This window comes from Elaeis guineensis, chromosome 4 (genome assembly GCF_000442705.2).
Source record: "Elaeis guineensis isolate ETL-2024a chromosome 4, EG11, whole genome shotgun sequence".
NCBI classification, from domain to species: domain Eukaryota; kingdom Viridiplantae; phylum Streptophyta; class Magnoliopsida; order Arecales; family Arecaceae; genus Elaeis; species Elaeis guineensis.
Window position 1 is genome coordinate 38,096,080 of NC_025996.2, and position 27,968 is coordinate 38,124,047.

Consider the following 27,968-nt stretch of genomic DNA (forward strand, 5'->3'; position numbering starts at 1 on the left):
CACTCCCTCCCATATATAGGTCCGAAATATCGCATCCCCCACCCAAGTCCCCCACTAGCTCTTCTCTCTCCCCTCCTGCTTTCCTCCAAGGCCACCCTCCACCCTCCTCCGCCTCTCGCGGACCCGGCGCCCCCAGTTTCCGGAGGCTCGCCAACACCACCGACATTCTTTCCTATCGAATTATAAATAACGCAGGGGCTTTGCCGTACACCTCCAGCTCCTCCACCTCCCCGTTCCCGCCCTCCGCCGCCGCTGGAGATGCTGCCGTACGAGACGATCGCCGCCGCGGAGGCGGCGATGGGGCGGAACCTCACCGCTTCCGAGGCACTCTGGTTCCGCTACTCCGCCCGGATGCCTGACTACCTCCTCTACTGCCACAACATCCTCTTCCTCTTCGTCATTTTTACTCTCGTCCCCCTCCCCCTCGCCCTCCTAGAGGTCCGGCTTCCCTCCGTCCTTGTCCCCTACAAGCTCCAGCCAAAGGTCCACCTCCCCACGTCCTCCTTCTTCCAGTGCTACAAGGACGTCATGCGCGTCTTCCTCCTCGTCGTCGGGCCCCTCCAGCTTTTCTCCTACCCCTCGATCAAGGTCTCCCTTCCTTACCCCCCTCCACCTTCTAGGATCTGGGGTTAGGGTTTTCTTTTCGATTCGCTTTCTTCGTAAAAGTTGCCTTTTTTCTCGTTTTCCAGCCTGGATTCCTCTTTCTAGCGCTTGCTTTATTGAAAATGCTGAAAAAGATGGTCTTTTTTTTTCTTTTTAATGGCTGACAATGGTGCAGTTTGTGGGGATACGGACGGGGCTGCCGCTGCCGTCGGCGGGGGAGATGGCGGCACAGCTGGTGGTGTACTTCTTGATCGAGGACTACGGAAACTATTGGATCCACCGGCTGCTGCACGGGCGGTGGGGGTACGAGAAGATCCACCACGTCCACCACGAGTTCATGGCGCCGATCGGGTTCGCCGCACCCTACGCCCACTGGGCGGAGGTCCTCATTCTGGGGATCCCCTCCTTCGTGGGCCCTGCCATCGCCCCGGGCCACATGATCACCTTCTGGCTCTGGATCATCCTCCGCCAGGTCGAGGCCATCGAGACCCACAGCGGGTATCATTACTGAACTTTTGATTGCTTGAGTTTATAAGAGTTGCATCCTTTTCTCATTCTTATAGTTTATATGGCTTTTTTTTCGGCTAGTGCAGTGGTTTTGTATTAATTTTGGTGCTGGAGGAAAGGGAAATGTTTGAAAGCAATTGCGTATGAACCACTTGATTTTGCTATGAGATGATGATGATGTTCTGTTTCTGGATTATTTGACCATGCTAGTTTGGACACCCTTTGTTTTTCTTGTCAATGTCTGGCCACCTAACATCATTAATGGTTTGTTATGCACATGATTTAGCTAGGAGGAAATGTTCTGGCTATTGACTATTTGACTATGTCATGGTCACTCGTTATTTGCTATCATAGATCACGCATGGAGACTACTAGGCATCTGGCCTGATGTAGATGATAGGATCAAATTATCATATATGTGTTTTGTAACAAAAGAAGTAGAAACAGGAAGCAAAGAAGAGGGAAAAATTTTGCTTCAAGGCCAGCCATTCTCCATGTAGGACTTAGGAGAGCTCCTTTTGAATTTCATTATTCAATTTGGCATTCTACCATCGGTTTATTTTATTTTGAGATTGTAATAACGTGCAAATTGAGCCAAACAAACTTCTGTCACTATGGGACTCCTGTATTTTCCTTTTTTTTTTTTTTTTTTTTTGCATTCTGAACCCTTTTCATGACCTTGTCAGTTATCCGTGAACTAAATGAAGCAAATGAAAATCAATTCTCAGCGACTCTACCTTGTCATGTCACAGACAACCTAAGAAATGTTATTGTACAATTGGTGCATGGCATTCCTCATGTTTGGTTAATTATGTCTTTTGCATATCCAGCCTACTCCTTGCATTTTGTTGCACGCAAATAACGTGAAAAATGTGATGTTGATCAGTCCATGTTAGGTACATGACATTCCACTCGAATACTCAATCGTGCTCAAGGTTGATATGCTTATAAGAATTAACTGTCTGGAGCCAAATTTCTCATCGCACTTCTGGAAAAATTCGTTGTCTCTCCTTGTTTGTGTTGTTGTTAGCAGTTTCATAGGTGGATAAAGTTTATATGCATTTCAGATAGATGCAGTGGTCATATATAATTTGTTGATCATTGCTTTGATTGTGAAAGTTTGAACAATGCCTGTTTTCATATGCCATTCTTCATAAAATTGAACAAATGCATTCCATGTTTTCTTCTTCTTTTTTTTTTTTTGGCTTGAAGGCATGTTTATGATGCTTTAATTCTTATGTAGGACCACTTATGAAACAACTTACATAAAATTTTCTTTTGTCTATTTTATTTCCATATCACTTTGTGGATCTTATTCTTGATTTGCTTCTGTATTTATCTGCTTCGAAGAAAAGAAAAACAACATACAAAGAAAGCTTAATCTCACCATTTAGTTGACAAGCATGTCAAACCTGGTGTAATTTGACTTGTCTTGGATCTTTGGAATATCTGTACTGCAGTCATGCATTCTTGGCTTGATATGTTTGCTTTATATTTGAAATATAATTGATGGTTTTAGTGTATTTGCAAATATTGGTTTGCTGAGCTGTTCTCTTTCCTGGGTTTATAGAGCCTAATAGCATAAATCATCAGTTGGAAAACTACTACTCTGTCTTGGTTACTAATGCACTTGTTGGTTGATGTTATACCATGTCTTTTTGTGCTTTTCTATTATTTACTTAGTCTTTGCTTGGTGATACTCATTATATGTTGCATATGTGCTGAACTTTTGGCTAGAAATAAGAAAGTCCTGAGCTTGCTCTTCTAGAAGATATAGTCTCCAAGAGATGGAAGGATGTTGTCTAAATTGTGAATCTATCCATTTGTAACTAATGATGACACAAAAATACATCCTAAATGATGATTTTTTTGACTACAAGCGAGATATCAAAAACTAGTGGTGATAGTCTAAAGAAAACCACTAACTGATTATGACAAATTATTTTCTATAAGAATGACGTGTGATAGGAGATGATCAACTGGATAAGCCAACCCCCCAAAACATAGCAGTTCAATGAAGTATAATTTTTTGATGCTACACATGCAATTGCAAAATAGTATCCTCGAAGATAGGTCAGCTTTATACTTGAAACCAGTGACGACTTTGTTCGACCAATGACAGTTGACCCGACCCCAGCAAGAAGCACATAGCAGATCTATCTTTGCTTCATCCATCCTTAGCGCATCTGCATCTGCTTTATCAAAGAGCCGCTTCTTCATGTGCATCTTTCTTCCCTAATGAGGCGAACCAACCACCCTGCAGGCGTGGGCTCTCCATTTAGGTAGCTTCCTGGATCTCCTGCAATAAGTGCAAGTGGTTCCACCGAACGAAGTTGTAGTTGGTTTGTTTTCGTATGATGATTGCTCGCGAACCTACCTTCATGGCTCGTTCCTTCGGAACCTGTGTGTCTTTACCAACTCGGTCCGTCTGGTGAGTGCTCACGACTAAGCGAGACTCGGATGCTGTCTCATTCGCTGTCTTGCAACACATTTTTCTTTTTCTGATACGGCTCACGACCTAAAAAAATCCCGGCCCACTCGCCACGGTCCACTCGTTCACTCGCTGCTTCAAGTAAACCACTCGATGCTCTCAGGGTCCCAAATCATTGGTCTCAAATTTATGTTTTATGCACTATGTTGTGAAGCTTTCCCACCACCATTTGATTGTGCCACAAAACATTGAAAATAGGATGATATCATTGCATGAAGAAAGCTAGATGAAGAATGCATAAATATATTCATTTTTACTGACCCTCATACTGTTGATTATTTGGTGGTGATTAAACAATACACAAGGATCTTGATTGGTGAGATAGGGTTACATACAAATATTATACCATGGCTTATATTTGTATCATGTTGTAAACATGATAGAGAAGTTGACAATGATACAATGGATGCTACATCACACTGGATGTTGGTTTGTCTTGCACAGTATCAGTCATAACTTGTCATGCTGGTACAGTAGGGTGTAGTGCAAGCTTATATGTAAGCAGATTGCTGCATTAAGTGTTCAACATACTTTTCACATTTTTAATTTTATAGTATATCATTCATGTATGTATGTTAGCCCCATATACTGTAACCCCTTATGAAGAACTTTATATGCTTTCTTTTTTTTTTTTTTTACCGAAACAATAAGGTTCCTATTGTTTGCTTTTTATCCATTATACTGCTAATTCATGTTTGACTTTTTTTTGTTCTATTATTTGACATTTTGATTACATGTACGTATACTATAAGTAAGCAATCCTATAAGTACTTGAGTAGGCAAGATATCATGTAAGTGCTTCAAACATTTTATCTTGCTACCAGAAAGCAATCAAAAATAGTTGAAATGAAAACATAAGAAAAAGTTTTCCTAGGTTGTGTGATTACTATATCGGATCATCTTAGTGCATAGTTAGGCCTTCTCCATAATGTCTTCATGTTATTATCTACTCTTATATATGGTTTAATCCCTTCCGTGAAGCAAAACCTTTAATTTGCTTCTATGAGGATTTGCCTCCAGATTCACTAAATAAATTGATGATATGCTATTGAAAATGACTATAAAGAAGTGGAAACTGTATATGGTCTCTTAGTTTGACTTTAAAAATAGGTTCTGGTTAAGTGGTAGAGATATCACAGGAAATATTATAATAGTTAACAAAGGGAAAATATTGGGTGCTGGACCACATATATTGAATGAACAAGTTCAGCTAAGAATTCAAAAGGGACCACTACCATTTCTGGAAAAGCAAGCTTCTTGAGTCTTTCAATTGAAAAGACTAGTTTATAATGGGGTTCATAACAGTTAACTTAAATGACATGGGAAGAAATGAAAGGACTTTACAATTAGTAATTGTATCATTTGAAAGATTTATCTAATAAAGTCAAAGGACTTAAGGACCTCTGACTTCTTAAGTTACCTTTTTTAAAACAGCAGAAAAATTGAGTCTTTTCTGGAAAAAAGGGCCAAATGCTTAACTAATTTGCAGCTAGTATTTTGACAGATGGGAGAAAGAGACGTCATCTATGAGATCAATAAAAATCTGATTCTTTGAGCCTGAGATGCAATCAAGATTGGCTGTCACAGATAGGCAGTTGAGGTAATGTTGTCACAGAGCTGGGAAGAGAATCTATATGTCAAAATTTAGCAGCTAACTTGGTCATCATCATCCGTATCATCCAAGCTGCTTTTTTTTTTTTTTTTGCCATAGTATCAGGGTTTGGTTATAGAGCACAATTAACGTGAAAATCCTTCAAGGAAGTATTGAGCAAATCTAATAATTAGTTGTCAAGCTGATAACAATCCAATGACTACTATCAAACAGAATTTGCACGAAACCCTGGGCCAACGAAATATGGTCAAGAGAGGGACCACCTGTGAAACTTATATAGCCTTTAGCAGTCAGAGTTTTCTTGTTGGGGTAGGACACCTGCCTCGGAAACTTGTCTGTCTTGGGCATAGAGGGAAGACCGAAGGAGTGCTTGTTTTGGGCAGATAATCTCTTCTATAGGCTTGTGAGCACATAAATGTCTTTGAGCCAGTTTTGACTTAGGATGGCTTGTACCATGCTAATGTATGAACATAAATGTTTCTTCAACCACTTCCAGGATGCCCATTCTCTATTGATGTTAAAATTCAAGAAATCATATAGTCAATTCCATAATGAGAAGTATCGGCAACAATAATTCTCAATCACAAAATTTGATTTTTAGATAGAATGCAGATTGTCATAACAAGGATTTATATTAATGCAATCAAACTTTTAGTATCATATATTGTAGTACTATTCACTAGTACTAAAATTATTGCTTGTTACAATTTTGAGAACAGAAATTCACGAAAACTGAATGATTCACAGCATTCTCAATATATAACCAAACCACTTTGAATGGTCTAAAATTCTTTAGCTCTGTCTGATCAGACATAACCTAACATCATGGATGTTAGGGACAAATGTAGCCAACAGCCTGGAAGATACCATATACACGATGGTGATACATAAGTAAATATCAAACAAAGTTGCATGCTAATAAATGCAATCAACTTAAATAAATTTCATATTCAGGCATTTAAGTTGGATAAAAACACCAATGATGACAATTTCGAAACAATAAGTGTTCAGGCACCACAATGCTCCAAGCATTACTGCGTTAATAGAAAATTAATGAATCTTGCAATGTGTGGACACAAAGTTTCAGACAAGTTACATGATTGAGTTTAAGATATTTTAATTATTAAGTCAATTTAACAATTGGAGATTTCAGCTGGAGAATTTCACACGATGTTTACTAGTTGTGCTGTTCACTTTGCATGGCTAGTATTTTATGACTTTGTAAAGTTAAGAGAATTATTCAAGGTTTGCAATACTGGTTTCAGTGTTCTTATTGGTGGTGTTGGTACAACATGGTTCTTGATATCGACACTTGATATGGTAGGTGTACTGAATATCATTTCATTACTGGGATGAGTTGATACACCTAGTATTGACCGGTATGGTCCGGTACCACATTCCATATTTGAATTCAACATGAAATTTCTTTCTTCTTAGCAAATGTTACATGTGTTTATGAATATTGCAATTTTGTATATGGAGATGTTTCTGAAGTAAATATTTTTTTCTTTTAAGCATTTTATGTAAGGCTGAAACTGGATCGGATATGGATCGGATATCACTATATCTATTTCTGTATTTGTTTTGTCTGACGAATGTAAATACGGATGCGGAAATTATTCAGATGCAAAAATTTATATCCATATTTGTTTTAAACGGATACGGGTATGATTCGGATACTGAAAGTATGGATATAATTATAGATGTTATTTAGATAATTAAAATTTATGACTATAAAATCAAAGATATTACTAAATAGTATACGATTGTATATTTCTCTTAAAAATTAATAATTGTTATATAAAATTATATAGGATTATATGTAGATTTGGATATGGATCGGATAATTGTCTATTCATATCCATATCTATTTTTCTTTGACGGATATGGATACGGATACGTATATTAGTCGGATCCACAAATTTCTATCCATATCCGGATTGATTCGGATACGAAAATGGATCCGGATGGATAATATCCATACTACTTTCATCCTTAATTTTATGTAATAAATTCCGCATAATGGGTATAACATGTATCATATTCTAATGAATTAAGTTGTATTGGCTATATTTTATTACCAAACTTATTTAGTTCTATCCTATATTTATGGTTTTTATTAGGATTTAGTTAATTCTTGATTGTATACATGATCAAGATCATTTAAGGGGAAGAAGAGATACATTTTCAAAAGAACAATATGAAGATAAGATAACTTTAAAATGTTAGAGAAACAAAATAGCTATTTGTTCTACCTTCACTTTCAACCACCTTTTCATATATTTTTGTCTCCAGTGTCTTGTTTGTTGTAGCATGTGTATTGTCCAAACATCCGACTACAACCTAGTATCTAGTGATATACTCTCTTGTCCAAAAATGAGTGGTGTTAATTGCACATGCTAATTTACATGATATGACACATAACTTGAAAAAATTGGTTAGATTTAAACTCAGCATGTCTAGACAATTAGATTATAGCAAAATATTGTATCATACCGTTGAAAAGATCCTTTTTTTTATCCTCTTGATTCTTAGGTTAAATTCCACCAAAACAAAATGCTTAGTTTCTAGTCACTTTTTGCATGGTGTCAATCAAGGATGATTTCAATTTTTAATTTGGAAGGTCCATCCTGGGATGCAGTCATAATTCACATGGGGCATAACTTCATGAGTTTCACTATTTTGAGATCCAGTTGATGAAGAATGATTTTCATTAGAATGGGAGAGAGGGGGCTGCTGTGATCGCCAAAACTAAAATGCTAACATACAAAAAATCACATATTTTGACGACCCCTTGTTCATGCATCAATACTTTGCTCAACTAAGCTTTAATCCCAAACTAGTTGGGGTTGGCTACATGAATCCCGTGTCCATGCATCAATGCACCCCAAAATTACCATGGAGATCATGATGGGTGGTCCAAGGATGTAAATATCTGGATATTTGTATATAATCATTCTAGGTCCTATAGCTCTTGCTCAACTGGTTAGTTTTGCATTGTGTAGCCCCCAAAGTTGATGTTCATAGTGGGTGTAAAGTCCTTTACTACTCTCTGTGTATTATAATTGCACCTGAAATAGGGCATCCCAGTGCACAAGGTTTCCGTAATTGCGGGGTTTGGGAGGATCATATGTATGCAACCTTATCCCTGCATGCGTGAAGGTTGTTTCCATGCCTGAATTTGTGACACCCAGGTCCCAATGGGGCAACCTTACTTTGCACCAAGGCCCACCCCTATATCATAACCGCACTTGTAAACCAGATTTATTTATGCATGTATCTGTATTTATTTATATTTTATACAATACTATAATGAGTGAGCTGTTGTCTTTGGGTCCCTGGCAAATTAGCCCTTGAGTGAAACATTGAAATAATTTTTGTGGAAAAAATTATTATAGAATAACTATATATGAAAAATCCTTTTAAAAAAGGTAACAACTAGCTCCCTATCTCTCCGGTACCTTTCTCTAACTGATCTCATCTCTTCCAAAGTCCTCTCTCCAGACCCATTCAAATTGTTGATGTCATAAATCTCAGCTTGCACAAACCCATACGCAATATGTATGCATGTGCATCTTTATGTACATGTATATTTACATATGTTTTTATGTATAATATATGTAATGTGCATGCTATGTTATAAGGCTAGAGTCTCTGTAACAACCATAGGCACATAGCGTCATATAGATTTTTGAGTTTAATATACATAGCGTCATATATGTAATGTGCATGCTATGTTATAAGGCTAGAGTCTCTGTAACAACCATAGGCACATAGCGTCATATAGATTTTGGAGTTTAATATAGAAAATTGATGACTTTGTTGCTTGATACTTCTCATGTTTTTAAGTTTTAGCAGGTCCACTAACTAAATAGTAAATATTACAAGTTTGAGTCCCTATAGTTATTGAAACTGCTTGCCTAAATTAGGAAGTATATACTAGTTTATTTCATGATAATTTTATCAATAAAAACAAGAAAGGGTAATCAGGAAGACGTTTTGTATTCCAAAGATGTTGGTCAACAAAAGCTTTTTAAATTCAAAATGCCAACCTGTCTTATTCTTAGACTCTACAATGCTCAGAACATGTACATGTTTGAGTTTGAACAGCCTTCAATATCTCTGGAAAGCCACTAAATTATTTCTATGCTGAAGTTCTGTATGATCAAGAATTTGCTTATGAAGCAGCTTAAACATCCAAGGAAGGTTTCCACACCGTACAGAATCTTTCCAGGAACTCCAATTTGTACCTCGCACTCTATTATTGCAAAGTGATGCACGACTCTTATTGCCTGTTATGTCACACTCCTATGGATCTAACTGAATAGAGCAAGTTTATCAGAAGAATTCGTGATACAATTCTTCCAGATCTTTGTGGATGCTAGACATGAAACTAGCCGATAACTTACTGGAAAGAATGCTCATGAAGTCACTGTCAGATTACTTCTTTCTGAATATTAGTTTTATGTGGATGGGAAATGATGGTCATCTCACTGCTGGCATTTCCCATTCTCGCATATAAATTTAATTTCTTATCTTTTTTTTTTTTTTTTTTCACTTTTGTTTCTTCATTTTAGTTCATATCAGAGCTTGATCCATAATTAGCATCTGTCTGCTTTGTGTCCACAAAGCTGGGCACTTGCTCAAGCAATTATTGAATCGTATTATGTTTTCACTGACACATTGGTTTCAAACAGCTACGACTTCCCCTGAGTCCCACAAAATATATCCCGTTTTATGGAGGGGCTGAGTACCATGATTATCATCACTATGTAGGAGGCCAGAGCCAGAGTAACTTTGCTTCTGTCTTTACCTACTGCGACTACATATATGGAACTGACAAGGTGAGCTAGTGTCATAGTTTTGAGTGTGATTAGCTTTGAAGGAAGAGATCTGGTATATTGATGCTATATTTGTTTCTTTATCATCTCAGGGTTACAGATATCGTAAGGCACACCTTGCAAAGGTAGTTCTCCAAACTTTCTTTGCCCATGACTTTAAATACTAGGTTTCTTCATTCAGCAAGTATCGCATATTGCTTTCTGTTTAAGCATACATGGACATGTCTGCTAATGTTTTTTAAAACAAATGTCTGCAAGATGCTGGTGTGTGTGTGTGTGTGTGGATAACATGTCTGAACTAAATGGAGAAACATGGATAGCATTATGTGATTTATTTTCATTTGCCTGGAAAAAGTTGATGCACTGAGACTTCAAAATTCCATGTATGTCACCGTACAAGGTTATAACTGAAACGAATTCATGCGTTAGATTTGAAGTTATAAATTCATTATTATCATTTTCTTCACTTATTCTGTTGTCATCTTTAACAGCTAAGGGAGCAAAGGGGAGCAGGTGGCGAAAACGGAGAAGCCAATGGTTGGAATTATAATGAGAAGTTTGAGTAGGCTAAGATCTTAAAGCCCTGTGCCACAAAAATTTGTGCTTATTGGTGTGACTATTGGGCTTTGGCTGCTATGCATCAAATTCAGGTCATTATCCATTGTGGGCTATATTAAAAGCAGTCTTTAAGTAGACTTATCCGAGTTTTGGTGCTGCAATGGTTTTGGAGGATGTTTCTGTTTCGTCTAGGCAGTCTTTAAGCAGGGTTATCTATCTTTTTGCTTTTCTACTGATGCTGTGTTGTTGGTTACTGGACTGCTTAAAAAAAGAACATCCAGCAATGGCACTTGTTCAACTGACGAAGGCAAAAAAAAACCCTGTCATGTAGTGCCTTTTTTTCTCTTTTGTTTTGTTTTTTTGTTTTTTGAACTTGAGTTTCAGGTACTGTTCCCTCATGTTGCTAAGCGGGCTTCGTCCTGCTTCTAATTAGACTGTTATTGTAATGAAATCATTAATTAGCTTGTGACAATCCTCCCTTTAAATGCATGGAATTCCTGCTAAGTTACTTCTCCTGGCACACATATCAGTTACTATGGATACTTAAAAATATATTTTTGAAGAGAAAAAAAATGGTTGATTCCATAAACAAGCACAAGTCATGCTTTCTAAGCCAGCGGAGTGACAAAGTATTTGTTCTTTTATGCTTTTCTCTCCCGTTCCCCCTCACATTCAGATGTACTATTAATGAGGCATCGTGCTAAACCTATTAATTTGATAATTAGATCAGGTTAAACGATCAATATGCATTGCATTGCCAATTAGTAGAATTTTATTCAAGAAATGCTGCCTTGAAAATTAGCAAATTGGCTATGCTAAACCAAGGCATCAATTGACCGATAGTGACATATCCAGAAGAATTGGTTTCTTAGCTCCGGATTAAGCAAGTTCAAGGGCTTAGGAAAACATTAAATATAAGTATAACAAACTTGATGCCACTTGAATAATGTGCCTGATATCTTCTACCAGCCTTCTGGAATCTTCTAAATGAGGGAGGGCTGCTTCTGGTACAGGGATGGTGCAAAACAATTAAAATCATTTGATTCCAATTGTACCTCCTGGTCATATCCTGTGAGAATGAATTTAAGATCAACAATTTAATGGCAGATTGGCAGTTAAGCCAGTCGTCATTAGATAGAAAAACATAAGTACCATGACTCAAAGCAACGTCAGTAATAGCAACCCGTAGCCCCAAAGATTACCTAATTGTTTCCAGCTTAAAAACCAGTCAAATTAAAACAAAGATACACCAAACCTGAATTATTAACCGTTACAGGTCTAAAACGATGCCTCCAGTGAATCCAAATTCAGTCAAATGATCAAAGATGACCAAACAAATAAACTCAAAATGTAGTTCTCATCTAATATTTGGATAGAAGTTCAGACATATAGCCCCCGGCATCAATCTAAGCTGCCACCAATCAATACCTTCGAGGACCACGGACCAGGAACCTCCCAGATGGGCACTCATATGCCAAGTGACCCCTTCCACCGCAGTTGTGACAGACCATTAGAGGACCCATGCAGTCCCTGCTCATATGGCCTAGTTGGTTACAATTCCGGCATACGACATCCCTGTAAGCTCCACGAAGCCCACCACCCCTTTCACCGAGCACCTCTGCCTTGGGACACTGCCTGGCCACATGCCCAGCAATGTTACAGAGGTTGCACACAGGCTCATTTTGGCAGTCACGAGCCAGGTGCCCGGTCTTCCTGCAATTGTTGCAAGCCTTCTCGTTGGTGCAGTTGGCAGCAATATGTCCTTGCTTGTAGCAATTGTTGCAGAGCCTTAAATCACCAGGCGGCAGCTGGGGAGCAGCGCAGTCCCTCGCAAGATGACCAACCTTGCCACATGTATGGCAAATACCCTCATTCGGGCACTTGCTCGCCGTATGGCCAGGTTCTTTGCAGTTCCAACACAGAGCCTTTGTAGTGCATTCTGCCGCGATATGCCTGAATAAAGGGATTATGCAGTAATATATATAAACCCAATGAAAATCAAGCATTAAAAAAAATATTTCACTCCTGGGCAAACAAAATTATTCATGTGAGAGTGTATCTCAGAAAAGCTAAGATTTGGCTAGCACGAGAAGAGAGCAAAATGTTCTACTGAATGACAACCAGAAAAACTAGAGGATATATTTACAGCCAAGGGCCTGTTTCGATGGTTGGGCCCAAAATCCTAATGGAGTCATGGCCCAACCATCAAAAATACAGAATTATAGGTTGGCTTGGACTGTTCTATAACCGTCCAGGACCACCTTTTGAGTGGACTGGTACGAATCCCTTAGAAAAAAAAAGATCTCAACTGATCACGTCCATTCAACTCAAAAGGTGGTCATGGACACTAGGAAAATAGTCCAAGCCCAACTTATAATTCTGTATTTTTGGTGGTTAGGCCACAAATTCTATAAGATTTTGGGCCCAACTATCCTAACAAGCCCGAATTTGCAGTTCAAAAGCAACCAGATGTAATGGATGATTCACATTAAACTGCAAAAACAAATGCCAAAACCCATTCAAACTTATTATTACCATCATATATTGTATTTTATCATGCAAAGTTGGAAAGTGCAGTAGGATTATGACTGACTGGTTTAATTCTATGATGAATTGACGCAAGGAAAATGAACAAAGATGTAAAATATATTTACACTGTCAGTCTACTGTAAAATCCACAAGTAAACAACCAAGTACTTGCAAACTCAATGCCACAAGCCTACCAAGACAACGATTTATGCTAATGTAACTTGAATAGATAATCGATGCATACTATATTCTTATTCTTACCCAGGAAGGCCACAGTTATTGCAGACAGCCACATTTGGACAATCCCTAGCATAATGTCCAGGTCGCTTGCAGTTCTTGCACAGATCAAGATGCCTATAAACAAACAGCAAGTGACAATTGTTTAAACATACAAAGAATCTCTTACTCTCTAGTGACAGATAATTTAGAAGAAAAAAAAAAAATCACTAAAATGGCTACATGCATCCAGGACCATCCACGCATAATCAATAAACAGATTCTCTTGAAAGCAATAACAAGGTCAACATGTTAAGTAGGCATATCTTCTGCTCCTATTGAAAGAATTGGGAGAAGATGCAGGAGCATGTAGAGGTGCGAAGAAGCAAATTAAAAAACACTTTAAGAAAATACATGAAGAAGGCATGAGTTCAAGTTTCCAAGAGTTTCCAAAGTAGGGTCATTGCCCTCAGTGTAAGTTACCAAGTACCAAGCTTCTGCTACATTAGTAATCAAATTCACGTTATTAAACTAAAATGCAACTAATACACCAATCAAGTAATTTTCGATATTAACCAAACAAGCAACATAGATGCAAAACATAACATAGTCGCATAGCTCATTCGTGGGTTAAAGGTATTTCATCTGGGCAAGCACACAATCAGAAAAAACGATGTTAGAAAAAAACCAATTCTCATTCTTGGAAACTTCATCAAAGAACTTTTTCAGGTACAAATGACAAAGATAAACAAATTAAACAACTTTAGGTAATATATTCAATATGTCAAATTTAACTCAACTCCAATACACACACAAACACACATACATACATGCATGGATATATAACAGAACTAGCATATCATTGCTGCGTTATTCTCAGGTGATAAATATAGTTGTCCGTCTTGCTAGAGACTACAGAGATGGTTGAGGGTCTTTAATGGAAAACCCTTCAGTGTAATATTTAATACTTAAATATAAGTTTACTGACTCTTTTTAATACAATCAGATTTTTCCTTGGGGTTCAACCAATTTATTGTTATTTTCCTTTATAAGCAACAATATGTCATCTATAAAAGGATATTTACAATAAAGATTATATATGTAGTAAATATCCATATCTAAGTGTTTATGTTGCTGCGTTATTCTCAGGTGATGAATATAGTTGTCCGTCTTGCTAGAGACTACAGAGATGTTGAGGGTCTTTAATGGAAAACCCTTCAGTGTAATATTTAATACTTAAATATAAGTTTACTGACTCTTTTTAATACAATCAGATTTTTCCTTGGGGTTCAACCAATTTATTTTTATTTTCCTTTATAAGCAACAATATGTCATCTATAAAAGGATATTTACAATAAAAGATTATATATGTAGTAAATATCCATATCTAAGTGTTTATGTGTGCATCGCCAATGTGCCCCCCCCCCAACCCAACATACATACGTACATATTTTGAGGAAAATTTGTGTGTGCATCTGTATGTATGTGTGTACAAATGCACGTATATATACATTCATATATAAATACATGTAGACAAAAAGTCATTTACCAATACAATGAAGTATATAATAAATATTAGATGTATATACATATTCTTTTGCACTTTTGCATTTATGATGGTCTAGGCAAAGGTTGCTAGGTGTCATAAGCCCAATGTATCACCCAAGCGGTCGCCACCCGCAACAATTGCAATCACATAAAAGCTTATAATTGAGTTTGCTCTTTAAGCCTACACCAATGTAGAAAAAGGACACTAAAGACTGGATATAAATCGTATTCTGCATATGAAACTTACAATTGTACCCATCGATGCAATGGGTATTTATGTAATATTTGCTTCAAATCCTCTATTGGCTGTTTTCTGTGCGGTATATCTTAACTGGCCAATAATTTTTATTTTGGGACATATTAACTCCATTTTCTTTTGCTGTACTAGTGCTTCAGATTTCTCATCTCATATACAAATGCGTAAGGCAATACCAAATTTGTGATTACAACATTGTACTTGTACATATCTTTCTTTTACTTCTAACAGTTTCCAATTATATAATATTTTTATTTAGGATCTTATTTTCAAAATTTTATAGCTCCTTAGAGAGTTGTTGCTTAAAGAATTTCAAAAATTCTATTCAAACAACCAATTTCTAAAGGTTTTTCTCTAATTTTGTTGGCATTATCATATACAATTAGAACATATTTCATGGTTATAAATCGTTTTCACTTAAAAATCCCTGCAAAATATATAAGCTCAATATTCTAACCAGGACTATTATTCATACTTCTACAATTCCTTAGACTATGTCTCATTGAACAGTAAAAGTGTGTTTCATGTTGCTTTTGCTTTATTAAAAGAGAACAAAAAGCCAGAAGCTAGTTTTCTTAAGGACCAAACATGCCTTAAGAAAAAGTAGAATAAAAAGTTATGCTGGTTGGAATAGTTATTCCACAAGTAATTCAAATTTTTCTTTGGCTACAATTTTTGGAATAATTTTAGGTTGAGGGAAGGTTCATGCCAGAAACAGTTATGACTTGCATGAGCAATATTTCTTTCCTACTTCTTGTTTATGCCATTTTCTGAAAGCCGTTTCGAAAGCTTGAGGCTTGTTCGAAGCTTGCTTTGTGTTCCTAAACCACATGCTATTTTAGAAAATTGTTCGATATCTAAAGCATTCAATATCATGCTTTTAACAGACTGTAAGTTTAATTTTCAGAAATTGTTCTATTTCTGAAACCATTAAAGAATTTGCTTTCAATGGACTGTATGTTTAATTTATGACATTAGATTTTGAGATTAAAACAATTCAAATTTTAAGGTTTGCCTTATATCTTAATACTTCATGTTTTTCACTTTCAAGTTGTGCATGAATATAGTGGTTCATGTGGCACAAGACATACTTTTTTTTATTTTTCTAAAGAAAAAACAAACTCCAATGGAATATTCAAACTGCAAAGTATAAGAACTTAGTTGACAATCATCAAATGTGAATGAGTTCAGATGCGTGACCATGTTCAAATATAAAATCATAGATATTGGCCAAAAAATGCATATCTTGAAAAAGGATTGTCAAAAAAGTAAAGTTGAAAGCTTAAAGAACCAAAAAAAAAAAAAAAGAAGGCAAGATGGAAATAAGCATGCACATAATCCTAAATAACAAAAATTCCTGAATTTTTATGTTGCAGCTACATGGATCATAAATAGCAATGATGAATTTTCAAGGTAAAAGATATGTTTGAACATGATAATAAAAATGCAAAAGGAACACAACAAAGGTACAGACTTGAGAGATATCTTTAAGCAAATATTATTGTAAATCCATTTTCAGATAGTTATTATGTAATGGGTGTCATCATTGATCCATTATGTTCAATACGCTACCAACATAAAACAGAGCATCTTCAGAAGCTTCTACATTATGGTAGCATTAAAGAGAACCTTATTACATGCCTCACAAGTGATACTGCATAGGCTGAAATAAGGACCCAACAGAACTGTTATGTAACAATCATAAACATAAGTTATGCACAAACTTGATCATGCTCAGGTTTCTGCAGGCAGTCAAATCATATGGAACTCAGATAGCCATCATATAAATTTCATTCCTCTTTATTGGGTTCCAAATTATGAATAAGATAATTAAACTTTTCTATGACAGGTCGTAAGACCTCATCAACTAGGAGAGGGCCTGTTTGAGGGTTGATCTATACAAATAGACCTGATCTTTGGTTAATATACATGTGTAAGCAACCATTCAAGAGAAGTTATGTTTCAGCAAGTTGATAATATTTGGAACATTTAATATGACCAAAAAAAAAAACATCTGCACATAGTGTGCCCATCACTCAGTGTTTTCTTTTTAAAAAAGTTTTTCCCCTTTCTAATAATGGATTCCAATTTTGTTATGCTGGAGCACATCATCTATTATTTTGATATAAAGATTAACCCCTACTAGTGTATGATGCTTCCACAAAAATACCTCAAGATACATTTGTTGCACTCTGAAAGACCTGAGATTGAAATTTACAAAAGGGCCAAGGAGGCAAGGATATGTATAATGAGAAGAGTAGGAAAAACAAAGTTTGAAGTAAGAGAAAACAATTAAGAGACTTGAACTATTTACCTACATTGCTTATTTTTTCTCCGTTGTGGTGTTTACCTTTGAGTTAGACTATCTTTTTTTGTTCCTTTATTCCTTTTTCCCCAATGCAGCCAAGGGCAGACTATGCACTGTTTCTTTTAGTATGTTAATAAGGTATCATTCAAAGACAAACTGTCACTTTTCCTTGCTGTTAAGTAGATGTCCAGCAGAAATATGTTTCCAATTAAAGTGTTACTCCCTAGGAAGCCTTGAAGGCTTCATGTCTGACATGGTCCAGCTAATGTACACCAGATTGGTGCATGAGGTGTGCATACACTATGCACGTAGGAAAAAATTATCTGCATCCAGCTCGAACCAATATAAACCCTCATGAAGTCATTGATGCATTGAATAGATGCAAGGCATGCGAAATGGCATTAGTGTGCATATATTAAGCATGTATGAAAAATTGCCTACATACAAATTGAACCACATAAAACCTTCATGAAGTAGGTGATGCATTAGATACATACCAGGCACATGAATCAAGGGGTTTTGATGAGGTTCGAGTTGCATGTAGATGGTTACATTGCTGTTAGAAATACTCATAATCCATGATTTTATATATATATATATATATATATATATATATATATCGAAAATGGCCTTAAACATTATAGAACTCATTTAGGATCAGGATTGGTTAGGAACTAAGAATCGAAAATGGCCCTAAGCATTCTAGAACTCATTTAGGTTCAGGATTAGTTAGGAAACAAGATCCAGATCTGTTTTGTACATGATATAATCCCTTGGATCATGAGATCTAACTTGATCATGCTATTTAAATATGAAATCATATGGAACTGGAACTAAATCACTTCAAGAATCATCACCAATAAGCTTGACCATTTTTACATCATAGAATCCCTTGTTTTTTTTATTAAGATGGAATCATGTGGAACTATATGTCTTTTAAAATTGCCCATTCATCTCTAATAAGCTTGACCATGTAAAATTAGCAGACTCATTGCAGTTTTTGATCTAAAAGTCAAGAAACAGGAAAATTGGAATTAGGAGAGATAGGCAAATTGTCATACTTTTCTTCACATTTTTAAAAATCTAATTTTTTTTTGCCGGAAAATATTCTGTAAAAGGATTATTGGATTGATAGGCTGTGCTATGTATGGGTTTCTAATTTTAGAAGCTAGACTTCATATATTTATGGCCTCTTATTCTTCATTCATCTCCTTTACAGTTTACTCAGTTTCAATTTTTGATTTATTTTATATTATATAATTTTGTAGAAATTAAAAAAAAAAAAATCTTATGAGCAGCAATTCAATCAACAATCCCATCAAATCTAAACCCTTTTGTGATTTATGATTCGATACCAGTCATGACAACACTAGGTGGCTAGTACATACGCATTTAGGTTTAGCTGCTAATTGGTACATAAGAGGCATTTGGGCATTAACTTAAAACAGCATGCCAAAAATAATAATATATTTCTTCGACATGGTTCATTCATGCAGCCAAAACAGATCTTTGAATGAATGAGTCTCATTTTCAATTTTCACTCTCTAAAAATCAAAAAAAAAAAAAAAAGCATAAAGGGCCTGAGGGGAGTCCTTTACGTTGCAATACAGCATGGGCATCTTCGAACCTCTGGGGACAAATACTTCAGCCTATAAATTATTTTCAGAAAGTTCTCCACATTTATACAGCATGAAATGCATTTTGCACTGAAATAGCAATTGCCTTAATATAGAACTGCAAATCAGTATGTTTTAAGCCCAAAACAAATATAAAGGGCAACATATAGCTGAAGCATAAAAATATAATTGAAAGCTGCAACAGAAGGCCTAAGATGCACTCAACAAAGAGGTATGTCATGTATCAAATAAATGATATCACAGACTCCTATGATACTCATCCGATCTTATAATAAGAGCCAAGAGAGAACAAAGACAGTAAAATGAATAAAGACCTGGAACCTCGCCGAATATCTCTCCTGTATGGTGCATCACGATATGAGGAACGTTCGGTGCGGATCCTGCGGTCTCTTGGAGGGCTGCGGCTGCTTTGACTCATCTTCAACCTTCCTCCTCAACACGACCAGCTGCAACCAATCTGCACTACCACCAACAAACCCACCAACACTACCACCACCACCACTACAAGCACCACCAACACACTCCTCCCTGTCCACAACAAAACCAGACATCCAAGCTACCTCCATGAGTCCAAATGAAACCACCAATTCTTTCCTTCCAAAAAAGAAACGACCCAAATTTCAACACTAAACACAAGCTGCACCAAATAAAGTTACCAAATTCCGCAATCCAGATTACTACTACACCCTTCCCCACAAATCCAGTAAATTTTAACCCCAGGGCTTCAACTACTCTACTTCGGTCGGTCAAACAGCCAAACAAGACCCGTTCTACATGAAAAAATATACCAGATACCAGTACAAAACAGCCTCCTCCACTACCAGACATTCATACATCTGACATCTCAAATTAAGTAGAGACCTGGATCACATATTTTGACCCGATATGGAATCAACATCTGAAACGAAGCAATAAAAGGAAAAAACCTCAAAAAACTCAAGCAAAAAAACAAACAGAAAAGGTGGGGAACAAAATCATCCTGCATGCATATATTCAAAGCAAGCATGCGCTCTGTTGGTAATGCACATTATTGTACAATTATCGCATATACAATAAAATACTAAAACAATTTAGGAAGTGAAGAAAAACAGCCTCAGAAGATAAACAATAAAAATCAGAAGAAAAAGAAAAAAAAAAAGAAGCAAACTTTCTCGTCCAAACATTCTATCCAATATCTAATTTGGTGAGCACACCGTGTTGAAATTTGAGATCCAAGACTTTGAAAAAAGAAAAAAGGGGTTTTCTGCCGGTAGAAGAGAAGGGTCGATAGAAGAAACTAGATTAGCCCACCAAAAAAATCACCAAATTATTTAAAAAAAATATTTGGCGAGAAGAAAAACGAATCTTAAGAAGCAGCAAACCTAAAAAATGAAACATGAATTTCAGAAACAAATTGTCCCCGCCCCTCTCCCTCTCTCTCTTTATTCAACCCAGATCTCAAAGGAACCACTAATCAAAACAATCAGATCATCGATCTCGATAAACAAGTAAAGAATTAGCATCAAACGCTCATCGATTTACCGAAAACAACAGAAAAGGAAGAAACGATCCACGCAACGCAACTCCTTCGATCTCTCTCTACCCTTTTCTCGCGAGAAAATTAACGTAGTATTATTTGCGATATACCGACCTCTTCACTTTGGCGCCCGCTAGGGTTTCCCCCTCTCTCGCCTTCGATTCTCCCACGGCGAGCTTTTATCCAAACACTAAGACTTAATTAAAACCGGGGGACAAGAATAATAATATCTCATACTTTATGCCACCGCGCGACGAGCCAAGGGACGGCCCTGGCCCAAAGTAACACGTTTCCCGTTCTCTTCGACATGACCCCACTTTCCGTTTCCCTTGCTGGATTCCCCTGAACCCAAGCGACATCACGTGATCTGGGAGCGTCGCCAGTACTTTTTCGGAAATTCCTCAAAATCCCCCTTTCCTCGCCCACGGCGCTCCTTGCCTCCCTTTCACCCTCCTTCCGAAAAATCCCCAGTTATATCCACCGATGGAGGCTGGGCGGCGGACGGCGGTGGTGGAGGCGTGGACGCCGCCCTACTGCACGGTGGTGGGCGTGGACACGAGCGGCGGCTTCTGGTACCGCGCCTGCTCCAACTGCGAGCGGACCCTACCCGACGACCACCGCAACCCGAATTCCAACCCCACCTGCCGCCTCTGCAGCCAAAGAACTTTCGCCCCTCCCTCTAAGCGCCTCTACCGCCTCCTCGTAATCACCAATACTCCTCTGAAAATGGTCTCGTGTTTTCTACTTATCGAAGTTGTTGGCTCTCTTCTTCTATATATATAGGTGTCGATTGCTACGGTGGATAAGGTCATGGTGGTGGTGTGCTTCGACCGGGCGGCGCGGGTTCTGATGGGGTGCTCCGCCGACGAGTTCGTGGACTTCTGTAGGGCCCACCCCTTGGCGGCGGAGAAGGCGGCGGAGGTGCTGGAGGGGGAGATGTGCCGGATGACGCTGAGTCCCTCGAAGAAGGGCAACGCCGAGCACCTCCGGGTGGCCGCCGTGGAGCCGCTCCGGACTGGGTTCCGGCCGGTCATCGAGACGCTGAGGAAAATGTATGGCGTCGGTACTTCAAAGACCAAATCTTGAAAACTATTTTTGCTGTGATGGCTGTTTTGTTCTCTGCAAAGTAATGCGGCCTAGTTATACAATGTATTTTTCAGGAGACTCTTCTTCTCCAACTCGCTTTCTTTCATGAACAAGCATATAACCTGCGCGATTCGCAGGATGGGATTTATGCTCTTCTTATTTCACTCCTTTGAAGCCAATAGTTGTTGTATCATCCACGATTTTCTCAAAAAAATTAAAAATAATCTTAGGGATATTCTTAGGATTTTGCTGAACCGGAGGGTATTTTAGTCTTACTATTATTTATCCATTTCTGATCATTGATTAAACATGGATCATTCAAATTTTACTGATACAATAAATTTTTAAAGATGAAGACTATTTATGCTATAATTAAATTAATTTTTTTTTAAATCTTTCATTATGGGCAATAAAAATGAAGCAGTCGTGGGTGGAGAGATAATGGCATGGAGAAGCTGCAGATGCATGTGGGGTGGGGGGCATGTTGAAGGGTGAGAGAACCATTGGCACACGCATGAGGCAAAGTCGACATTGGGAGATGGTGGAACTGCTGGTGCGCATGAGATGGGGTGTCGATATTGGGGGATGGGGGAATTGCTGGTGCGCATGAGATGGGGTGGGGTGTGTAGAAGCCATCGGCGATTGGTATGGTGGGGGAATCATGGGTGCATGAGGTGGGGGGAGGTCGGGGGCGAAAGAACCATAGATCCTCCTCCCCCTCAGCCCATTGATTGGTTGAAAACTATGGGCGCGTATGAGGCAAGGGGCATAGAAGCTACCGACACTGGAGGGTGGAAATCATTGGCACGTGCGAGACGAAAGGGGGCGCAAAAGCTATCAACGCTAGGGGAATTGTTAGCACGCAAGGTAGAGAGAGGTCAAGGGTGGAGAAGCTGCAGGTGTTGCTGGGATGGTGGGGCAGGTGCAGATAAGCCACAGACAGCAAGAGAAAATAATAATAATAATAATAAAATATTATTTTTTAAAAAAATAAAATATATAAAAATAATAATATGAATATTTTAAATATTTTTTATAATAAAATATTATAAAAAAAATCATAATAAAACTCATATCCTTATCATATATGTCAATTTATTATAAAATTTTTTATTCATTGCGTTGCGACCAACATTCCTATCAAAGTAAAATAAATAACATCCTAATCATCATTAAATCAAAATAAAGAAAACATCCACAAATCTGAGGCAACGAGGTAACGGAGATGCGACTGTCATTTATCAAATATCTTATTTAATCATACTATATTAAGATATCAAAAAAAATTTATCATGATAATTTTATAAATTAAATATAAAATATATCAGTTTATTATTAACCAATCAATGACTACAATTTATAAATTCTCTAGTGATTATATTTTTTTATATTAAGTAAGATAAAAATAGTGGTTCTAGAGTATTATGGAATGGTTGTAAAACGTTATTATTTTTGCATATGAAGTTGTAATATATTTGTTGCGGCCAATCCCCTCGTCGCCTGGTCGCCGGGAACGAGCGCCTGCAAAAAAAGGAAGTCCACACTGATCGGAGGTGGCTCCGGCGGGGACCCTCCGACGGTCAAGTCAGAGAGGTGACTGGGCAACAGTGAAATGCAGACAGAGAGCTCTGAGAAAGAGAGAGTGAGGGGGAGGAGCGAGCCTGCGTATGTGGGGGAGACGGGCGGATCGATCCCTTGCACTGTTGCCTTCCCTGGTATATATAGTGGAGCTAGGTATGGCGCCGTCATTAATGGCGCGGACAAGTGAGGAACTGTCAACTCACTGTGGGCTGTCAGATCCTCCGTGAAAACGTCATGTCGCCGTGCGGCCGTCTAATCACCAGGGTTGACCTGGCTCTCGGCGGGACAATGCCCCTAGGTAACTGTGCCGCATGTCCGTGTCAGAGCTGACCACGTCTGGCGGCTGTACGGCGGTTGGAGGAGCCGACCGACCCAAAGTCGGTAGCCAGATAAGTGGTGTCGGGCCCCTCCATTGGTCGGCGAGCGTCATGTAAGTCGGCCATCGAACCTCGGGGTTCGGTCGGTCGGGATGGACACGCCCGATATACCCCCAGTCGGCGACGGGCCGTTGGACGGCCGGCGGTTAGCCGCTGATGGCTCCCGTCAGTCGGTCGCCCCGACCGACGATTGGTCGGCCTATCGGCCAGTCGGAGTCATCCAACGGAGGCGGTCAGGCCGCCAGGCGGTCGGGCGGTCGGGCCGTCCGGTCGGTCGGGCCCTCCGGTCGGTCGGGCCTCCCGGCAGTATGTCGGGCCCTACGGCAGTCGGTCGGGCCCTCTGGTCGGTCGGGCCTCCCGGCAGTCGGTCGGGCAGCGGGTATTCCCCAACAGTTGCCCCCCTCCACTCCCAAGTCGGGTGGCGGTCTGGCCGAGGCTTCCATTCGGGCAGCAATCCCGGACGACTGGGAGTGGATTTGTCGTATGTGTAGATCCGACCGTACTGTCGGATGATCCGATGTCAGACGCCTCATGAATGCTCAGCGATCCGGACGTCCAGTCGATGTCAGAGGTCGCGTCGGCGTCAGGCGTCAGACGCCACGTCTTGTCGTCGTCAGTCGTTACGTCGGTGTCAGTAGACCGGATATTCGGCGCCGATCGCGGAAGAGAGGGCCGCTGTCAGGCGTCCCATCGGGAACGCGAACCGGCGCAGGTGCGTGAATGCAGGGCCGCGCCCCGCGTGCCGCGTGTCAAGGTGGTTGGCCGGTGCCCCCTCCGGCATTTAATGCGGGCGGTGCGGCCGTCCCGGGGTGGGGCGCGCCGAATCTTCCGCCAACCGGTGGGCGCCACGCGTCGCGCATCTGCAGGTCTTCGGTCGGCGCGGAAGGATCTCGGCCGTCGGTCGGCCCTATATATATAGGACCTCCCGGACCCTGACCCACATTTGCAACATTTCGCTGGGGAAACTCTGTCCGGGCGATTTTTCAGTCGTCGCGGGCAGAGCTCTTCTTCGCCTGCGGAGGGTCCATCCGGTTCGTGGTCCCCCCTTTTCCTTCTTCCTTCCTTTCTTCTCTTTCGGTCCCTGCATAATGACCAGGAAATCGACTCAGGGAGCTCGATCGGGGAACCCGACCGACGACTCCCGATCGGCTCCGGAAGATGAGGTCTCCTCGCTTTCGGGGCCGAACGTCGATCAGCTTCGGGAGCACTATCGCATCCCGGAGCAGTTTCGGCTCTCCGCTCCAGGGGCCGGCGGTCGGGTCAACAACCCCCCTACCTGGCGCGCCAATCTGTTGCGGCCAATCCCCTCGTCGCCTGGTCGCCGGGAACGAGCGCCTGCAAAAAAAGGAAGTCCACACTGACCGGAGGTGGCTCCGGCGGGGACCCTCCGACGGTCAAGTCAGAGAGGTGACTGAGCAACAGTGAAATGCAGACAGAGAGCTCTGAGAAAGAGAGAGTGAGGGGGAGGAGCGAGCCTGCGTATGTGGGGAAGACGGGCGGATCGATCCCTTGCACTGTTGCCTTCCCTGGTATATATAGTGGAGCTAGGTATGGCGCCGTCATTAATGGCGCGGACAAGTGAGGAACTGTCAACTCACTGTGGGCTGTCAGAGCCGCCGTGAAAACGTCATGTCGCCGTGCGGCCGTCTAATCACCAGGGTTGACCTGGCTCTCGGCGGGACAATGCCCCTAGGTAACTGTGCCGCATGTCCGTGTCAGAGCTGACCACGTCTGGCGGCTGTACGGCGGTTGGAGGAGCCGACCGACCCAAAGTCGGTAGCCAGATAAGTGGTGTCGGGCCCCTCCATTGGTCGGCGAGCGTCATGTAAGTCGGCCATCGAACCTCGGGGTTCGGTCGGTCGGGATGGACACGCCCGATATACCCCCAGTCGGCGACGGGCCGTTGGACGGCCGGCGGTTAGCCGCTGATGGCTCCCGTCAGTCGGTCGCCCCGACCGACGATCGGTCGGCCTATCGGCCAGTCGGAGTCGTCCAACGGAGGCGGTCAGGCCGCCAGGCGGTCGGGCCGTCCGATCGGTCGGGCCCTCCGGTCGGTCGGGCCTCCCGGCAGTATGTCGGGCCCTACGGCAGTCGGTCGGGCCCTCTGGTCGGTCGGGCCTCCCGGCAGTCGGTCGGGCAGCGAGTATTCTCCAACAATATTATTAATATATTAGTTTTGCAAAAACTGGATTACAATAATACCTTGGACCACACAAATAATTAAATTTTTAAATAATTATTTATTTTATCTTTAAATAGGTTCTAAATAAGCACATGACCCTTTAGGTTCTAAATAAAAGGAAAGCGGTGCCAACATATGGCTTTCATTTTAATATTATATTATATATTAGATTTGCTTAGATATTGTTGCGACAATGCGTCCCAATCAAGCAGTACCAAAAAATTGTCCCACCTCTGGGCTGTTTGATCACCAATTTCTTATGTTAAGACCCTCACACTCCCTCTTGCTGCCCCACCCGGAGTCCCACTAAAGGAAGCCCACCAGAAAAGAGACAGAAGAGCCCAGAAGATGGCTCTAATCACAGAGGAGCTCAAGGCCAAGGCTAAGGTCTGCTATGGTGATGAAATCTGTCAAGAAAAGTCCAAGTCCCTTCTCCAAGAAGTAGGCCTCCCAAGGGGTCTCCTCACCTTGAAGGACATCATAGAGTGTGGCCATGTCGAGGAGACTGGCTTTGTTTGGCTCAAACAAAAGAAGAAGACTGAGCATCGCTTTGAGAAGGTAGGGAGACTGGTCTCTGTTGCGGCCAATCTCCTCATCGTCTGATCGTCGGAAAATGAGCACCTGCAAAAAAAGAAGTCCACACTGATCAGAGGCGGCTCCGGCGGGGACCCTCCGACGGTCAAGTCAGAGAGGAGACTGGGCAACAGTGAAATGAAGACAGAAAGCTCAATCGAGAGAGAGAGAGGGGGGGAGCAAGCCTGTGGTTTTCAAGGGGTCTCCCTGCACTGTTGCCTTCCCCGATATTTACAGTGGAGCGTGGTATGGCGCCGTCATTAATGGCGCGGACAATTGAAGAATTGTCAACTCACTGTAGACTGTTAGAGTCGCCGTGAAAGTATCACATCGCCGTGGGGCTGTCAAATCGCTAGGGTTGACAATGCCCTCGACGGGATAATGCCCTTAGGTGGCAGTACCGCATGTCGCTGTCAGGGCTGACAGGCTCTGACGGCTGTACGGCGATCGGAGGAGTCGACCGACCCTAGGTCGGTGGCCAGCTGTGTGGCGCCGGGTGGAGATTCGGGCCCCTCCGATGGTCAGCCGGGCATGTTGCGAGAGTCGGCCATCAGACTTCCTGGTTCAGTCAGTCGGGAGAGTGGAAAAGGTCTGTCCGACCGACATATCCTCCGTCGGTAAAGGGCCGTTAATCGGTCGGTGATGGCGTTCGGTCGATCGGTCGGTCGGCCAGTCGGTCGGTCGGTCGGTCGGTCGGTCAGTCGGTCGGTCGGTCGGTCGGTCGGTCGTCCAGTCGGTCGGTCGGTCGGTCGGTCGTCCAGTCGGCCGATCGGTCGGTCGGTCGGTCGGTCAGTCGGTCGGTCGGTCGGTCGGTCAGTCGGTAGGCCGGTCGGTCCGATTATAAGTCGGCACGAGCGGGGTCGGTCGGGGTCGTCCGTCGGAGTCGTCCGTCGGGGTCGTCGGTCGGAGTCGTCCGTCGGGGTCGTCCGTCGGAGTCGTCGGTCGGTATATCCCAACAGTCTCCTATGACCCTGAAATCACTGCCTATATGGAGAAGTGCAAGATCAGGAATCTGACTGGTGACAAGGCCAAAGAGATCTTGATTTGGGTCGGTCTAAACGAAATCTCCGTCGACGGCCAGCCAACCGGAGAGCTGACCTGCAAGGGCCCGATGGGGTTTTTCCGGACCTTCCCGACGTGGGCTTTCGAGCTTGAGGAGTAGAAGAAGATGGAGGCGATGGTGCCTCCCTCGGAGCAAGCTTCACCAGTGGTTCCTAACAAATGGAGTTGATAACATTCTTCCAGGTGAAAGTAGTGCACCTACCTCTACATCTATGTTGTGTTTAGTTGGGTCATAGAAGGGTGGATGGATGGGATTTAAAGGATGGATGGTCTCTATCCATATTTGGTTCAAAAAGTTATAAAGAAGATGGATGAAAAAGATGGATTGTCCATCCATCTTGATCCATCATTTTGCATTCTTGCAAATTGGGATGACGAAGGAAGGATGAGTGGAGCATTGAATGATGGATTTTAATATTGACAAAATTATTTCTCTTTTTTTTTGATAAAAATATAATATTATTTTTTCATTAATATTATTTATA

General features: G+C 40.9%; 4 protein-coding genes across 5 annotated transcripts; 3 read left to right on the forward strand and 1 right to left on the reverse strand.

Annotated features, from left to right (window-relative positions):
* LOC105042945 (very-long-chain aldehyde decarbonylase GL1-10) lies at positions 1-11,084 on the forward strand. The gene is made up of 5 exons (XM_073256357.1): positions 1-588; positions 779-1,106; positions 9,915-10,057; positions 10,147-10,179; positions 10,546-11,084. Exons 1-5 carry the CDS (start codon positions 259-261, stop codon positions 10,618-10,620), a joined length of 909 nt encoding a protein of 302 aa, XP_073112458.1. The 5' UTR covers positions 1-258; the 3' UTR covers positions 10,621-11,084.
* A 701-nt stretch (positions 11,085-11,785) lies between these two features.
* LOC105042943 (uncharacterized) lies at positions 11,786-20,891 on the reverse strand. 2 transcript variants are annotated; one of them, XM_010920315.4, is made up of 4 exons: positions 20,737-20,891; positions 19,421-19,634; positions 13,403-13,495; positions 11,786-12,565 (listed from the first exon to the last, which is right to left on the reverse strand). In XM_010920315.4, the coding sequence occupies exons 2-4, from the start codon at positions 19,522-19,524 to the stop codon at positions 12,034-12,036; spliced, it is 729 nt and encodes a 242-aa protein (XP_010918617.1). In that variant the 5' UTR covers positions 19,525-19,634; positions 20,737-20,891; the 3' UTR covers positions 11,786-12,033. The 2 variants fall into 2 exon arrangements, with proteins under 2 accessions (XP_010918617.1, XP_029119762.1); XM_029263929.2 differs by having other exon boundaries at positions 19,421-19,700; positions 20,737-20,778.
* Positions 20,892-20,990: 99 nt separating this feature from the next.
* Positions 20,991-21,854, forward strand: LOC105042942 (uncharacterized). The gene is made up of 2 exons (XM_010920314.4): positions 20,991-21,324; positions 21,406-21,854. Exons 1-2 carry the CDS (start codon positions 21,106-21,108, stop codon positions 21,706-21,708), a joined length of 522 nt encoding a protein of 173 aa, XP_010918616.1. The 5' UTR covers positions 20,991-21,105; the 3' UTR covers positions 21,709-21,854.
* Positions 21,855-26,196: 4,342 nt separating this feature from the next.
* On the forward strand, positions 26,197-27,707 carry LOC140857320 (uncharacterized). The gene is made up of 2 exons (XM_073256099.1): positions 26,197-26,406; positions 27,386-27,707. Exons 1-2 carry the CDS (start codon positions 26,197-26,199, stop codon positions 27,581-27,583), a joined length of 408 nt encoding a protein of 135 aa, XP_073112200.1. The 3' UTR covers positions 27,584-27,707.
* The last annotated feature ends 261 nt before the right edge of the window (positions 27,708-27,968 follow it).

Excerpts from the sequence above, each read along its gene's own strand:
- LOC105042945 (XM_073256357.1), top strand. The coding sequence starts at position 259 with ATGCTGCCGTACGAGACGATCGCCGCCGCGGAGGCGGCGATGGGGCGG. Across the intron at positions 10,058-10,146 it reads ACATATATGGAACTGACAAG|GGTTACAGATATCGTAAGGC; the intron begins GTGAGCTAGTGT and ends TTATCATCTCAG. Across the intron at positions 10,180-10,545 it reads GTAAGGCACACCTTGCAAAG|CTAAGGGAGCAAAGGGGAGC; the intron begins GTAGTTCTCCAA and ends CATCTTTAACAG.
- LOC105042943 (XM_010920315.4), bottom strand. The coding sequence starts at position 19,524 with ATGAGTCAAAGCAGCCGCAGCCCTCCAAGAGACCGCAGGATCCGCACC. Across the intron at positions 13,496-19,420 it reads GATATTCGGCGAGGTTCCAG|GCATCTTGATCTGTGCAAGA; the intron begins GTCTTTATTCAT and ends GTTTGTTTATAG. Across the intron at positions 12,566-13,402 it reads AATAACTGTGGCCTTCCTGG|GCATATCGCGGCAGAATGCA; the intron begins GTAAGAATAAGA and ends CCCTTTATTCAG.
- LOC105042942 (XM_010920314.4), top strand. The coding sequence starts at position 21,106 with ATGGAGGCTGGGCGGCGGACGGCGGTGGTGGAGGCGTGGACGCCGCCC. Across the intron at positions 21,325-21,405 it reads AGCGCCTCTACCGCCTCCTC|GTGTCGATTGCTACGGTGGA; the intron begins GTAATCACCAAT and ends CTATATATATAG.
- LOC140857320 (XM_073256099.1), top strand. The coding sequence starts at position 26,197 with ATGGCTCTAATCACAGAGGAGCTCAAGGCCAAGGCTAAGGTCTGCTAT. Across the intron at positions 26,407-27,385 it reads CTGAGCATCGCTTTGAGAAG|TATGACCCTGAAATCACTGC; the intron begins GTAGGGAGACTG and ends CCAACAGTCTCC.